Genomic DNA, 16,198 nt, shown 5'->3' with positions numbered 1-16,198 from the left:
ATGCTCGTTGTACCTTGTCAGCCTAACCAGTTTTTTGGGGGACTTAAATGCGCTGTTTAGCATGCCATCATTGGCAGATTTTATCGCCATTGATTATACCTTTTTTTTTTTTTAGGTCATTGATAATATATTTCCTCAGTTTTTAGTCAAAATCAGTTCTCTGTACTAGTTAATTGACTATATATTAATGTCAGCCTCATCCGAGATTGCGTTTCCTGTATAATGTGGTGTTGATCATCTGTAATGCTAACTTCTAATTAGAAAACTTAATCATACTTGTTTCACATCTTTAACTGCTTTCAGTGAGACAAGACTTACTGAATAAAACTGATAAGACTTTAGAATACCAGTTATTTGTCTTCAGTTTCGTAGTGATGTAGTAATATATTTTTTTGCCTAGGAAGATATTTCATGAAGAATTTTTCTTGTTCCCATATTTAGCTTTTACTTTATCAGGAATCATTGTGTAATTTCTAACTTGGAGATACTTAAATAATTCCTCTTATAAGAAAAATAATATTTTATGTTTATCTCCCAAAATATAACCTCTTGTCTCAGAAAACATCTCAAGTTTTCTGAGTTTTCGGTATGGATGGATTAATGTGACATTAAACTCTCTCAGTGCAGCTAGAAGGTTAAGATGATTCTGGCAGAAAGGGAAGAGGATTACTTTAAAGGCAATGAATATGATAATTTCTACACTAAATGTAATTGAATTGTCATGGGGCACAGAACATGCCAAACTTTGATTCATATGTTACTTATGCAGCGAAAAGCAAGGTAAGCCATGGCCACGTTTTCAGCATAAATCAGGACTCAGTTTCTGGTGCAAATACAGTTTTGCATTCTTTTAAGCAAAGGTTTAAACTTTGTTTCAACTTCGGCCACTTCCTCCATCTGTGTTGTTGAAGAGCTGTGCAAGTCCTTTTGAGTATATTTTTTAAATACAAGTAATAATCTATTTTTTAATTCTGTTAATAAAAAATGTATTGACTACTTACTACTTGAATGTATTGACTACTGTGTATTACAATATTGACTACGTATTATTCAGCCACACGCTTTCTCAAATCAAATCTAATCTCTCGTTTACTGGGAAAATAGTGGTAGGAATTTTTCCCCATTTCTTGAAGCCCAGCAGCAGTCGTACTTTAAAAAAGTAAGCTTTTCCCCCAAATCTCTCCATTGGAGAAGGGAAGATCAGGATTGAGCAATACTTGAATTCTGTGAAGGAATGTCAGCTTTCTAAGCAAGCATAAAGTTTACTTTTTAAAAACCCATAACTGGCCTTCTCTAAAGACTTACTGTAAGCACAGATCTCTGTGTCTTACAAAAGAAAATGCAACTTAATTTTGATTATGGTTCCTTTAGCTTCTCACTTGGAAAGTAATGCTAAGCTTCATGTACTACTTTATGTCAGTGTAGATTTGGTAGCTTTAGTGGACATTGTCAGTTTAGTAGGCATATAATGTCAACTAGTAAAGGATAAAGACCGGATTGTTATAATTGTGTTGGGGAATATATAGTGCTTGAATGCGCTCGGTCGCATAGAGTTCAGTCTGTGCCCTTGTGTGGTGACAGTGCTGGGGAGGGGTTCTAGAAGGGTGCTGCGGTTGGTGTGTAAGAGGTGGGTCTTGTCAGCGTTCACATAGGTAGCTGGGGTAACAGAGTCCCGCAATCGCTATAAAACTGCGTCGAAGAAAAACAAACCTGAAACCAAACTGCTTTGTGTCTTGCAGTCTTCTTTAAGCTTAGGAATAAAGGTGGATCCAGCACCTGAAGGAGCAGGAGGAACAGTGCACTGCTTGGACAACACCAAAGGCTGAGCAATATGAAATGACTCTACTTGCTTCTCGCCTGAAAGGGAGGAAATTACTTATCAGTGTTGTGGCACAGAGCAGCATAGCTTCCAAATATAGCAGATGTAATTCTTAATTATTATTTTTTTTTCTCCCTCAAATAATTGTGTAAATACATGTGTGCTGGTTCTGGTGCACACTGGAAAAAATGATGAAGCTCTATGTCCTTGCTAATAAATGGGAGTAATATGATTGGCAAATGATGGTGACAAGCAGAAGGGGGCCAGAATGAGGATAACAAAGTGTAACTTCTGGACATCATAAATAAAAGTTTTCAAGAAGCAGTCAGGCTTTCCATTAGGGGAAGTTTGGGACAAGCATCGCTGTTGCCTGAATGCTGGTGCTTGTGTCCGTAATGGGGCATACTGAGGTTCTCTCTGCGTTCCCCTAAAGAAACTTCAAGTGAAAACATGCAGAGACCATGCTAAATCTCTGACAGATGGCTTAGAAGGCCACGTTGGCACAACTTCTTGTCTAAATATCTGAGAAATATGTAGGTAAATTTTATTAAAGAAATATTGGGTTTGAACAAATAAATGTGTTAATAATGTCATACAGTAGAAAACTGTAGTATCTGATCTGTTTTTCTATTTCATGGCCCAGATGGTTAATATATACAATTTCTGAAGTTTGTTATGTTGCCATGAACTAAATAGTGAAGAAAAAACGCATGCCTGGAGTTATTTTTATAACAGTGTGTGCTTGAAAGCTATTTCAAACCTTTTCAAAGCTTTGCTTTATCTAGAGTTCATTGCTTTTTAATAATCGAAACAAATCAACTCTTGAATGTTTCACAAACTTATCATTGATTAAAACTGATTTGCCTCATTGGTTTGAAATCATAATTGCATGTGGGATATTGAAGTGCATTATGTTGTTGAATATTCAAAGCAGCATCTTTCTTACTTTTCCTTTCATGGTGCCCTTTTTACATTCCCGTCCATGTTCTAGAGATGGTTTCTGTTAAGGGAACAATGCCGAGGAACCTAATTCGGTTACACGCATTCGGTCTGCGTCACCTTCTCTCGATCAAAATGGTTTTATCTAAACTTGAACTCCACCGCTGTAGTAAACTCTGCTGTATCTGCAGTGTACTGATGTCCAATGCTTACCCACGCATCCATTTTTTCTTGCTTGTCAGCCTTCCTGTTGTCATATCCTTATGCTTATAGTCCTTATGACTCTGGGTTGCCCAAGTTGCAGTTCTCATACTGTAACGATGTCCTTCCATGTTTTCTGAGAAATAAGTCTTAGGCAATTTCTCAGATGAAGTCATGCAGTATTTCTTCAGCATTCATCAGTATTCTAATCCCCCTCTACGAATCCTGTAAATAGTTCACACTTTTGTTTTAAACCAGTAGTGTACGTTTCGACTTTCTTTGACTATGTGAATGTTTGTGGAATTGGCAACTAGTAGCTTTTACTGCTTTGTTTAGTCTTTCAGTAGTGGGTTGTGGGGTATTATTTTTTTAACTTTATTTAATACCTGTTTTGGTGGGAAATTGGGAACATACTAAACTCAGCAGTTAGGATACCATCCAATAACTGTATTTTACTTTGAACAGTATTCAAGACATGCACCAAGGTCATATTTTGCTTTGATACAATTGTTTTGGCAATTGTCCATCCAAGTAGTCTCTCTGAAGTTGAAGTTTATTTTCCAAGTATTTAGCTGCAGTTCTTTGTTCACAAGGGAGAGAATCTGAACAGCATTATTTTAATTCTCCACAGGTGCAGATGCCGAACAGGATGCTGCTATCAAACTTGCCCAAGAACGAGCCGAGATAGTTGCCAAGTATGACAGAGTAAGTGAACTTGATAATAATTTTAAAGACATTTTATAATTAATCTTGGTAATATGTCTGTTTAAAAAATGAATCATGGTTCCCGCTAGCTTTTGTTTAAAATACTCTATGCAGTACTAATCTGATGGCTTCATGATACACTGGCCTCTGGGTGAATTAAATTCTCCCTCCATAGGGGATATTCTGGATAATGACTCAATCAACTCATTTTTCAGGTCCATGGCAAGTTGCTTTGGGGCTATTTTAAGGTAATATCATGTATTAGAAGTAATGAAATTGGGATGTTTGAGGATGCTCAGGTTATCTATGAGATCAGAAGGACTCTTGTTTTACTTTATTTAATTTTTGGTTATGGTAATAAATATTTAAATCATTACAGAGAACTTAAAAGATGAGTGAACTGCATTGTTTGTCAGATTGTTCTGTACTCGTCCCCCTGTGCTCGGCACTGGTGAGGCCACACCTCAAATCCTGTGTTCAGTGTTGGGCCCCTCACTACAAGAAGGACATGGAGGTGCTGGAGCGTGTCCAGAGAAGGGCAATGAAGCTGGTGAAGGGTCTGGAGCACAAGCCTTATGAGGAGCGGCTGAGGGAACTGGGGTTGTTTAGTCTGGAGAAGAGGAGGCTGAGAGGAGACCTCATCACGCTCTACAACTACCTGAAAGGAGGTTGTAGCGAGGTGGGGGTTGGTCTCTTCTCAAAAGTAACAAGCGATAAGATGAGAGGAAATGGCCTCAAGTTGTGCCAGGGGAGGTTTAGATTGGAGAGTAGGAAAAATTTCTTTACCGAAAGGGTTGTCAAGCCTTGGAACAGGCTGCCCAGGGAAGTGGTTGAGTCACCATCCCTGGAGGTATTTAAAAGACGTGTAGATGTGGTGCTTAGGGACATGGTTTAGTGGTGGACTTGGCAGTGTTAAGTTAATGGTTGGACTCGATGATCTTAGAGGTCTTTTCCAACCTAAATGATTCTATGATTCTATGACTGCTGTGAGGATTTGAAGAAATACCCTAGTCAATCCTTTTTTTCTTGAACCACTTGTCAAGTAAAAGCCTGGCACAGAGTATGCCTAGAATGCCTACACCGTATTTCTACGTACGTAGTCTTGTAACACTTGTGGACTTTATAAATGTCATTGGAGTACTGAGCAATAGACTTGTTTGTAGAGTTCATGAAACATTTTGCATGCTAGAGTTGGTGGTTTGCACAGTGTGCACTTAAGTGAGTGGCTGTGTTTTTTTTAATAAGGAAAAAACATGCACATGGTTTGTGTTCTGAGTGGTGGCCTCTCTTCACACCCAGTAACCTGCGCATAGCCCGTACCGGAAGAATATCTAGCTGAAATAAATTTCTGCAAGTCTTACGAAAATTGGCAATTGGAGTAGAAGAGAGGAGCATGAATGAGCGCTTCATTGAGGGAAAACTCAGTGCTGCATTCTGTTCGACAGCTGCTGGAAGTCAGCACGGATGTTAGCTTGAGACTGTCCACAGTGTGCTGTTGTCAGGTGATGGTTCAGGAAAGATGGAGTATGGAAATAAAACGAGTAGAAGGCACTGTGTGGGGACCTTGATGGACTGTTGTGGAGGTTAACAACAGATGTGACATTATTACGAGTCTGTGGTTGAAATTTATTCTGTGTATAGCAGTGAGCAAAAGTGCTTTCCTGTGATGAAAATACTGTTTATAGGGGCTGGGAGAGGAGATGTGCTACTTTTTTTTTTTTCTTTTTCTTTTTTTTTCTTTTTCTTGGTTGGTCAGTTTATGACTAGTGTTCTCCTCCCCCTCCTCTACCCTACTACCAGTGTGTCCCAAAGATTATGCTTTGAGTGGCTGAATCCTGTCTTCTGTGTCGTAGCTTATTGTGTCATAAAACTTAATTTGGCTCTTTTTTTATTCTTTCCTTTAGGGACGGGAGGGTGCGCAGATTGAACCATGGGAAGATGCTGACTATCGTCTTTACAAAGTTACAGATAGATTTGGGTTTCTACAGTAAGTAGCAAGCTTGAAAAGAAAATAAGATTAAGACTTTGCTACTATTACTATTTATGCTTTTTATTGTATCGCCTATTTTGTGGAAGTCTTATCATGCCTTTTAACAGATCTTCTGGAAACTGTTTGCTGTATAAGTTTTGGGTAGTCTTTCACTGTGCTTTTCAATTCCATTTCTAGATGTTTTTTAGTTCTGTAACTTGATCCCGTGTAGGGAGTGAAATGTTTTTGAATATTTCATTTGGGAATGAAAATTAATAGTCTACAAAAATATATTTCAAGCTGAATTAAACTGCAGATAAATTTTGGTTTTAAGTAATTTTGTTATATATAAACAAACTTGAAGTTCTTGGAAGGATTTTTAAAAATTTTATTATAATGTTGATCTTGAAAAAAAAATCCCAACACATTTAAGGTTACTTAATAGTTTTATGAACAACCATTTCAACACAGTTGAAATCAACAACTGTGTATCCCAGTCCTTCAAAGATAAATCTCATTTAACTTCATACATTTAGTAACCTTACTGAAGTCTTTCCCGATTTGGGACCTAATGTTGATTATAAAGTCAAGTCAGAAAATGCCAGAATCTAGATCCAATTACCCTATAGGTACCTCCTTTGTAACAAATACTCTCTGTCTTTTTGGCAAATAAAAAGGTGAGAGTATTAAATTGTATCAGGACTTCTGTGGTTGGCAGATGTAAATATCCAGCTTGGAAACTGAACACAGGCTGACTTGCTACTTCTGTTAATATCCAGTCAAGACTCTCTGCCATTCTTGGTGTTTGACATTTATGTTTGAATACATGAAGTGCAATTAAAATCCAGAAAAATCAGTGATGAGTGGAAAACTTACTGTAATAACTAGGTACTTTTATAGTATTGGGGTGAGGGGTGTGTGTTTGTGTTGGTTTTGGGGGGGATTTTTTTCTCCCTCTTTCTTCCATTTTGTAATGTCACTGTTTTTATAAGCTGTCAGTTAAAACAGTGATCTTTACCTGTAGATTGCCTTTGCTTCATCAGGGTAAGTTAATTTGGTGTATGACCTCCAAACAGTTCTATTTTACACAGAGAGGTCTTTGTGTTGGCAAACTGCAGCTGCAACACCACGTGTTTGGTATTGTAGCTGCAGTTGTAGGCATTCTTAATGGAGGATGTCAGAATTATTTCCTGTGCAAAAGTAATTGAAGCCATGGCTAAGTTCACCACTGACTTCAATGGGAATTGAATCACACGCCTTCAGATTTGCAAGAGGATTCTTGATTTTGGTATCCTTATGAACTCCTGAACTTTTCCTGTTACTTGTATTGTGATATTTGCCTTTTTATATGTTAGGCATGGAAGAATGTTATTCATGTCTGCTACAATTGCTGCTGCAGTCAGTTTTCAGGAGTCTTGGATTTCATGGCTCCAATGCCGTAGTATATTTGAGATGCAGTTATGGAGGTGCTGCTTGGCAAATCACCATGTGCCAGTTTCCGTGGTGCTGTAGCTGTAACTTAAAGCTACTGTGGGCCCCCGTACATCACACTGCAGTCATTCTTGTGATGTGGTATAGGGTAGATGGACCTTAGTCACTAGGCCATACTTCCTTTCTAGTAATGTCACTAGTCACCAATGCAAAGTCTATGCAGAATTCATTCTCTGTGTAGTCAACTTCAAGGCATGAAATCTGAAAGATTTATAACACCTGAACACTGCACAAATTAACAATGTATATAGATACTCTGTCTCTTCACTAATTGTGCGATTTTTTTTTTTTTTTGCTTATATGCTAATGATGTCTTGTTATAAGGCAGATTTCACCTGAGTACCATCAAGGCTGCTTTATGATTCTTTAAAGTAAATTCATTGCAAATGACATTTTTTATTTTCCTGAGAAATAAAATCTTTCCTAATAGGAGAAATATAATTAGGATAAGCATATTAACTGTCTTTGCCTGAAAAGACAATTTATATTGCAGTATAGATTTTAACTACAGTCTGGGTTCATGTATACTGCAATACTGAGCCTGTGCAGTCTACTGTTTCTGAAAGAAACTCATTCCTACAAGAATTTGAAACTAAGCAGTATGTACCAAAAGCCTTAAACAGTTGCCTTAATGGTTATCAACCATAGGACCCATAATTCCCCGTGACCCATCTATCAGGTGTTTACAGTGTGAATTAATGAAGCACCAATGCACATTGAAAACTGAAGGTCTGGGAACAGTATCAAACTTCTTGTACTCTAGTTGAGATCTGCAGTGATTTGTAATCTTGTTTACACTGACATCTTAAAATACTAAGTAGCTGAAAAATGTCTTTTGTATCGGAAGGCTGCTGGATGTGGGGAACCTGATGGAAAATTAGGGCTTGTTTGCTCAAGGCCTTGATTACTATCGGTAGTTTATAAATTTCTCTTTCTCCTTGGCTGTGTCCTGTCTGCAGCTTTCCTTGGCTCTGCGAAGGTGCATTCAAAGTTCAGCTGATTGCTGATAGGGCAGAAAAGACAAGATTGGTGGCATGAAGCACTCAAGCTGCCTGTGTAACTTGCCATCAAGAAGAAGATAGGAGAAAGTAAAGACTAGAGACTTTTAAAGTGTAGTTTTGGTCTAGATCTACGATTCTTCTGCTGTCCCAGTGTCCTTATTTGTGTGTCAAACTGGGAGTTAGTAAACTTGGAGAACCTGAAGACACTTACACTTCTATTGTCTTCCTGCCATACCAGTAGAACTGGGTAAAACTGTTGAGATTTTCTTCTGAGAACATACTGAGTAGCAGAGGGAAGGTGCCTTTTTATGTAACAGTGTAGAAATTGCTACTGATTGGAAACAGATGCGACATTTCCCTTCGGGTGAAATATCTCGCCTGAAGGCTAACCTTCATTTAAGACCCACAGTTGAAATATCTGTTGGGCAGCTTTGGTCAATTCTAATTGTTGTTGTAGTATTTATTGTTTACAATAATTAGGATCATCTTTACCTAGCACTGTCTTAAATTTTTAATAGCTGCTGCCTTAAGAACACAATTTAATTTGTTCGCTGTAGTACTGTTTTTTATTCTGCAATTCTGCAAATGAATATGGAAGTTCTAGTTGACTTTGGATATTAAAAGGAAATTGGTGTGGACAGGTTATTAAAATAGCTATTTAAAACAAAAACCAAAAAAGCTGAGTTCATACCTAATGAATTTAGGGAACAAGAAAGTAAGTTCAGTGAGAAGTACCAAAGCATTATAATAATAAGATTTGTTTGAAATTAATAAAGGGAAGTTTTAGAGAGAAGTTGGATATGAGAAGAAAGTTTCCAGCAAACATGCTAAGCTGTGAAATAACCCTGTGGGGAGCTGAAGGGATCTGTCTCTTGAGATGTTTAAGACCAGATTGTACAGAACAAAATGCACCTACGAGGAATATTGTCAGTGGGACTGACTAAATTGTAACGGGTATGTTTTCAGTAGAGTAGCTTATAAATCGTATATGAGAGGCATGCACGAACCAGAAGGAGTTAAAAGCTCATTATTGGCTAAAATGTAGAAAACTTGGCCTTACCAATTACTGTTGTTGCGAGGCTGTAAGGAGGTGGTGGTTGTCATGGTTTATTTAAGCCATACGGTGTTGCTGGCAAAATAGTCTCAACTTGGGGAATTTTTTACATAATTTAATTTATTGCCAAATAACACGTCATTCTGATTGCTGATTTGGATTTGGGGGGGGCCAAAACATAAAACTTTAACGAACACCTAGGGGAAACACCTCTCTCCCGTCTGCCCCCAGGACAAACTTCCCTTGTTTTTTGCCGTGGGTTACCCTTGGCTCGCTTCAATTTCTTTAGTGAGGTGACAGGCAGTGCATGGGGTCAGGGTCCTGCATGCAGTGGCTTCTTTCTGCTGTTCTTGGTTTCTTACTGTTTTCGTCTACTGCTCCTTGTATCTTGCTCATTTTCTGCTGCCCCAGCGTGGGTTGCAGGCTGCAGTCCCCTCAGAGATGTCCCTCCCCTAGCATGCGTTCTGAGACCGCATCTCCAGCCGGGTCCCCACAAAATCTCCTTCCATGTGTCTCTTCTGCTTCTCCCCACGTCTCCTCCATTTCTCCTGCCTCTAGCAGCTGCCCATGCTTTTAAAAATATGTTTTTAGTAGAGGCATCATGGGTTCCTCCAACTGACTGAAGTTTTGGCACATGATGGCTTTGTTACAGCGGATTCAGAGCTGGCTGGAGCAGCCATGTCTGGCACAGGGCAGGTCATGGCCCCCTCCCACACAGGTCACCCCTGCAGCCCCTGGCTACTGAAACCCAATACGTGTAACTGCCACGCTGGGTACGAGTCAAGCACTGGAAACTCAACTTGTGAAGAAGGTAACCGAGACGTTGGCCAAGGGACCTAATGTTTTCTGGACATGTTCATAACAGAACGCTGTAAATGTGACCATGGTTACTAGATTGTTATACAACTGACAGTGTGTTTGCTTCCTTCTGGAAGGTTGAGGGTATATTTGGAGAGTGATGCTTTCAGTGCACTGTTTTCCAAGGGGAAAGGGCCATTTCAGAGTACAGAGGTCTCAAATGACTCTAAGGGCACATATCAGCTCTGGGGGAGTCACGATTCAGACGCTGATGTGCCTTCTCATAGCTGAGATTATGCTGCACGTATGCCACCGAGACCCAGCTGATAGCTGGTTCATACTTTCCAGTGTAGTATTTCCAACCCTGTTATGTTAAACTCAACTTGCAAAGCAATACAAGAAAGGTGAAGTAGCATTGGTTCATCTCAATACCATTTCATACAGTCTTAATTCCATTAGCATTGTTAATCTTAATTGATATAGACTAGTTTCTATCAAGTACTGTTGGTCTTCCTAAAGTTGCCTGGTATACATGGAGCAGTGCCTATTAAAACTCAACTCTTTATTTACATAATGTTTCTCTAGGAGAAGCCCATGTCAGGGAGCTCATCTTAGTCATGAACACCAGAGTCCTGAGAGAACAGACCAGTATCTTTCTACAGGTGCACTGCGGTTACCTATAATCCTAAAAATATCTTTTAAAAAAAAAAAAAAAAAAGCCAACAACATCCCTACCCAAAAAACTTCAGGCATGGTCCTCATTCTGTAAATTCTCCAGTAAAAATCCTGCTGGACTCCTGATTTCCCATTATGGTGCGGGAATGCTGAGCAGCAGGGCTGATGTGAAAAATACCATTCATTCTTAAAAGGAACATATTTTTCCTCCAGGAAATCTAGCACCAGTGTTTTGTATATAGAGTCTACCAGTGTTTTGATAAGATCGAATATTCTTTTCTAGCAAACATTCTTGATACTGTATGTGACAGATAGTTTGTTCTATACCTGTAGGTAGATACAAGACTAGCAGACCATCTCGGGGGACCACCATAGTGTTCAGCTAAGCCTTAGTCTATAATATATGATTTTTTCAATCAAGTATTTTAGGAATGAGAGAAATGCCTCAGATCTCTTCACAGACAGTCATAACAAAAGCTGTTCCAGCTGTTTTTGGAAATGAAAAAGATACAATGTGTTTGGTATTCATAAAAAATAAGGTTTTTGTTTGGTGTTTTTTTCCTTTTTTTTTTTTCTTCTCTTCTTGGTTATGTTGTGTCTTTTTGGTCAATGTTGTGTCAAAGCTACCTCATTTTTTTTCCTCCAGATTTAATTTCATGCTCAGAATACGCACACACAAAAAAGCACCAGAATGTTGCAATTAAAAAAAAAAACCAAACGAGTAGAAAACAAAAATAAAACCCCTACTCCAGAAAACCAAACACCCTGTACCCCACAAAAAAAGCAGTTCCTTTCTGTCTTGTCTTGGAGCCTGCCTAAATTTTAAAGTAGATGTTCTTAATCTTTTCACTGTGGACTGTTCTTTTAGAGAAACTTTATCTTGTATACTTCTATTTGCAGTTTTTCTAGTAGCAGTCATTAATAGGGGAATAACTTCAGGGAAAAAACCTAAAGGAATTTCTGAGTGTCTTGAAGCTCATAGCAGGCATTCCAGTAATGCCTTGGGATTTGGGATTTCCCCCTTCCTCGTCCTTGAATTCTTTAGTTGATTTGTTCCTGCTCTGGGGTGGTTAAAAAAGCTACTAGAATTAATATGTTATTCCTTGGGCAGTGGCAAGGCCTCTAATACTCCTAGGAACGTTTTAAGATATTTCATTTCTTTTTTAAGCCTACAGTTTAAATAATAATCTCTATATTGCTTTGTCTATTTAGAAGTGGCAATTATATGAATGATTTTTATAGTTAAAAAATTATTAAAGGTCTGAAGGCAACAAATCCAAATGACAGTCAATGTTTTGTAAATAAATAAGAATTTAAGCTTTAACTGAAGATCATTGAAACACATATTTAAACACATATTTTCGTGAATGTATCATTGTATTTATTTTTTGCAAAACTCTCCAGCTAGCTACAAAGGCAAAATAACTTTATTCCTTCCCCTTCCTCCCTGCCCTGTATAATGTTAAAGTTGAATGGTCACAAGAGCATTGGCTGATTGAGGTTTGCAAAACAGCCTAAACTTTGTACATGCTCCTAAAATAGGGTAAAAGCTGAAAGCAGCATTTTGCAACTCTAAAGGTCAACACCAATTTCATGTTTAAAGAGCCGATCCTCTTTCGGGCCTTTCAGCACCAGGCCAAAAGTCAGAGAGCAGGATAAGCAAAGCGGCCTCAGCGTCTTCCTAGGGTGGCACAGAAGAATAAAATTTGAGCAAATCCAAACAGCTAGAAGGCATTTTCCTTTGCTCAGGTTTCCACACCGAAATGCCCCTGTTCAATATACTGCCAGGTTCTGCGCTCCTTTGTGCTGAAGTCTTTAACTCACTGAATGGCGTTCCCTCTCGAGGACCAGACATCAGCTGGGATCATTTGTCTGGTACCCGGTGGAACTAGTGATTTCAGTCCTTCATCAGATAGTGACCAAGCAAAAGGTATTAAAAAATAAAAGAATTCTACACCTTTCCTTTTTAACTAGCAATTACGATTTATATTATCTGGTCTTTTATTAGCAGTATGTGTTATGTATATTCTTGTTTGATTCTTTAATTTATCTATCCCTGTATATCACCCAGCTGTGAGGGGGGCATTTGGTTTTCTTTTATAGGAAAACTTATTAGGACTACAGTTGTGCTTTTCTAAGAAGAAAATAACTGTCATTGCTTTTTGGAATTTGGGGCAGGTATAGCTCAAGGCCAATTTTACTAATCTACACTGGGAAGCATAGATTATGACTAATATATATGTTGACTAATATATTGTGAGAAGTGTTATAATTGTTCAGGTTTTGATAGATACAAAGTGGAAATAACAGAAGAAACTACAATTTATTTACTGCAGCTTTTCAAAAACTTTTTTTCTTTCCAAAATTCGTTGATGGATGCCATCAACTGCATTGTTCTGTTAACTTTTGATAATGAACTGTGAAAATCCTAACCTGCCATGGCATAATTAAAAAATGCAGCAATTATTTTAAAGACTTTTATTTCTCCAACCCACGCAATATGAATTCTTTTCAGATCTTGTTATTATCAAGTTCTGTGTTAACTTGTATTAATAATTACTATCTTATAGCAATAACGAATATTAGCAGGTTTTGCGGTCTAACTTGGGTGATTCAGTTTAAACATGTTTTTCTTTTACTACCTATTCAATAAATAGAAACTGGGGATGTATGTGCAGTCTGGCAGATGCTACTATGCTGATAAATGGCCAGGGATCAGCATAGTGAGGTCGGGCAGATTGGAGGTTTATTCTGCAAGGTTTGGTTTTGGTTTGGGTTTGTTTTTTTTTTTTCCTCTAGTGAAGGAACGCATGTACAATAAAAGTAGTAATGGTAGAAAATACAGTGGGCTTTTTTCTGTGTTCATGACGTTCTTAAAAATTTGGGTTAGATTCTTGTACTACTCTTACAGTAGCTCTGCACTGATTTTGATGGAATTGTACCAATTTACAGCAGCTGAGAATCTGACTCATACACTTACTCTTTATCCCATGAGTCTATTAAAGCAGTGAACATGCTTTTAGAATAGTTTGCTAATGCTGGAGATTATTGCGTTGCCAGAGGCGCTTTTCAAATAGGGGAGTTCATTATTCTTTCTTTTGCGAAGAGAGAGGCCTACCTGTTTTTCTCCATCAAACTTTACTCTTTAAAAATATATTGCATTTTTATTAGCTCTGTAATGCATTTCTGCAGCATGCTGCAAAAATGAGCTAGGGGAGCAAAGAAATGGAGAGCTCAATCAAGAATTATGAGATACTCCATTAAACGTCTCTAAATGAAGCTTTTTTTTATTATTATTATCTTGCCCCTAACTTTTTAATAGGGAGCAATATGATGAGCAACTAGTCCATTCTGTTTCTTAGTAATTTATACATAGCCTTGCTGGAAAACAGTTCGTGTCTCCAAAATATTCTTTGTGCGTTCCATTTCTGCAACGTGCCTGTCGAGCTGCGTGTCCAAGAACAATAGCTCTTACACAACTAACCCTGCTGATTTGAGGCGGTACACAGGTGAAGTCTCTCCAGATAAGAGATGTAAGGAACTGGTCTCTGTTCTTGGCAGAAAAAGCAGTTATGCTGAGATGCTGGAAGTTTGGGTAATAGAAATTAAAGAAAGAAGCATGGTGGCTGTAATTTGGTAATAATCAAGAAGTATTCAAAAAACAGGGATTTTTATATAATTTTCATTTTAAATTTTTATTAGAAAAGTTTCAGAGACAGACCTTTCAGAGACCAAGGTAAATAGGCAATTTTATTTAAACATCACTGGCAGTGGAAGAGTACATTGGACTTGATGTAAATTTTACTTAGTCGTTATCCATTCTGACTCTTTTAGTTTACAGCTCTGCTTCCATGGTGGACAGTGAACTTTGCTCTCTGCATTCATGTCCAACTGTGGTGGTGGTTCCATTGTGATCCTTTTCTTTGCATTGATGCATTTGAACTTATTTCTAAAAGCATGACGTCTGTATGGCAATTTGCAGTAATTGCTTCCTTAAATCAATGTCTTATTTTGCAATAGCATGTGATCAGAAATGTTGCTTTAGAATGTGTTTTTGTTGCCATGAGGAACTTTTCAATGCTTTTGCTGTTCACTTTTCCTCATACTTGCTATTTAAACAAGTCTTTTTTGCCAGCGTGGTGGCAAAGATGGTCATTTATTCAAAAGCTGTTCCATGAAAATTGTCTAAACCAGTCCTAGCAGAAGGGAGAGGAACCGGACTTTCTCTCCCAGAGAGAGCTTCACAATCATACAGGATCTTACAGTATTTGCACACCACTTGTATTCTTGGTGGTAGAACTTCACCAGGAGGAGGAGGAAGTGCCTTACTTCTGGTCTTGGCTAGGTCATTGTCTGAGACAGGCTTGCTTTAGAACGTCATAAAGCTGAGGAGGCTATTTGAACCAGAATCAACTCATTTTGGAAGAGAAGCCGCCAATCACCTGTAGTTCAAACAACAGCTGAAGAACCTACCTCCTGGATTGGTATTTATAGCCACAAAAGGAGAATAGTAGGATTTTGGGTATATCTTTCTCAGCCATGTTTTGTTATCTAGTTGATTTTGGCTTCTATTGGAAAATAAGCAGCTTTGCCCATGTGCTGTGCTGGCATGATTGCAATAATTTTTTAGTATCTATGTGTCTAGAAGTTACCAATAAATTTTCCTGTGCTGTGGACTGCTAATTTCAGTTCCTTTACAACAGCATTTAAGATGCTCTTCTCTTTAATTCAGTTTTGTTCATCTTAAGGAAAGTTGGGGTTTTTTTAAGAATCATTTGAAGGGGTTTTGACTTTATTCTCTTTTTTTTTTTTTTTTTTTAATTTTTCCTCTTTATTATGGTGATCTAGTGTATGGTGTTACTATGGTGATCTAGTGTATGGTTCTTCTACTACTCTCACTTCATGCAGGTTCTTCTCACAGAAGGAAGGAATGTTCTGTTACTATTTGCTATCACTCAGAATGGTATGGATTTTTTTTTTTTCCCTACAACTGTGCTGCAGTTGTACCCATTTCTTTAGCTTATTCTTAAGACTAGAGTTGAAATTTGAATTTTAAATCCATTCTTTCAGCTGAGTTAGTCTAGGCTGTCACTTCAACAATCCTCTGCAGATACAGAAAGAAATGAGGTGAATGCAATCCCGCAGATTTGATTGCAAACACAAAAGTAAGCTGCAGGATAATTCTGCCAACTAAGGACAAATAGTGTATTTTTGTTAACAGCTGCTGCTACTTCATTTGAGTAAAAGATCACCCACTGTGCACTAGGAATTCATGAACTGCCTCCTTTCATGAAAAGAGCTATTAGGTAGCAGAACTGAAAAAATGATTGAATATGGTAATATATGATTTAATTTATACAGCATACATAAAGCGATATGCATTGGTTTTGAGCTACTGCTTAAGCCCTGAGATGTAAGGATTTAACATAATCATTATTACCACATATATTTCATACTATATTTAGCATTTATAGCAGATTGAAGTAACTGAATATAGGGAATGGCCAGAGTGTGCTTCACTGGCACTGCTTATTAAGAGTGCTAAA

At 38.0% G+C, this 16,198-nt stretch overlaps 1 protein-coding gene across 3 annotated transcripts in view; it reads left to right on the top strand.

Annotated features, from left to right (window-relative positions):
* USP6NL (USP6 N-terminal like) overlaps positions 1 to 16,198 on the top strand; it is a 127,806-nt gene that overhangs the window by 53,724 nt on the left and 57,884 nt on the right. For 2 of the 3 annotated variants that reach the window (XM_075143397.1, XM_075143416.1), the window contains 2 exons: positions 3,591 to 3,664; positions 5,569 to 5,651. In XM_075143397.1, coding sequence (XP_074999498.1) covers positions 3,591 to 3,664; positions 5,569 to 5,651 — 157 coding nt within the window. Of the gene's footprint in view, positions 1 to 3,590; positions 3,665 to 5,117; positions 5,652 to 16,198 lie in introns of those variants that run through there. The other variant, XM_075143407.1, reaches the window with a different exon arrangement.

This window comes from Calonectris borealis, chromosome 1, assembly GCF_964195595.1.
Source record: "Calonectris borealis chromosome 1, bCalBor7.hap1.2, whole genome shotgun sequence".
NCBI classification, from domain to species: Eukaryota; Metazoa; Chordata; class Aves; order Procellariiformes; family Procellariidae; genus Calonectris; species Calonectris borealis.
Note: the sequence above shows the minus strand (reverse complement) of the source record. Positions and strands in the feature narration are given on the sequence as shown.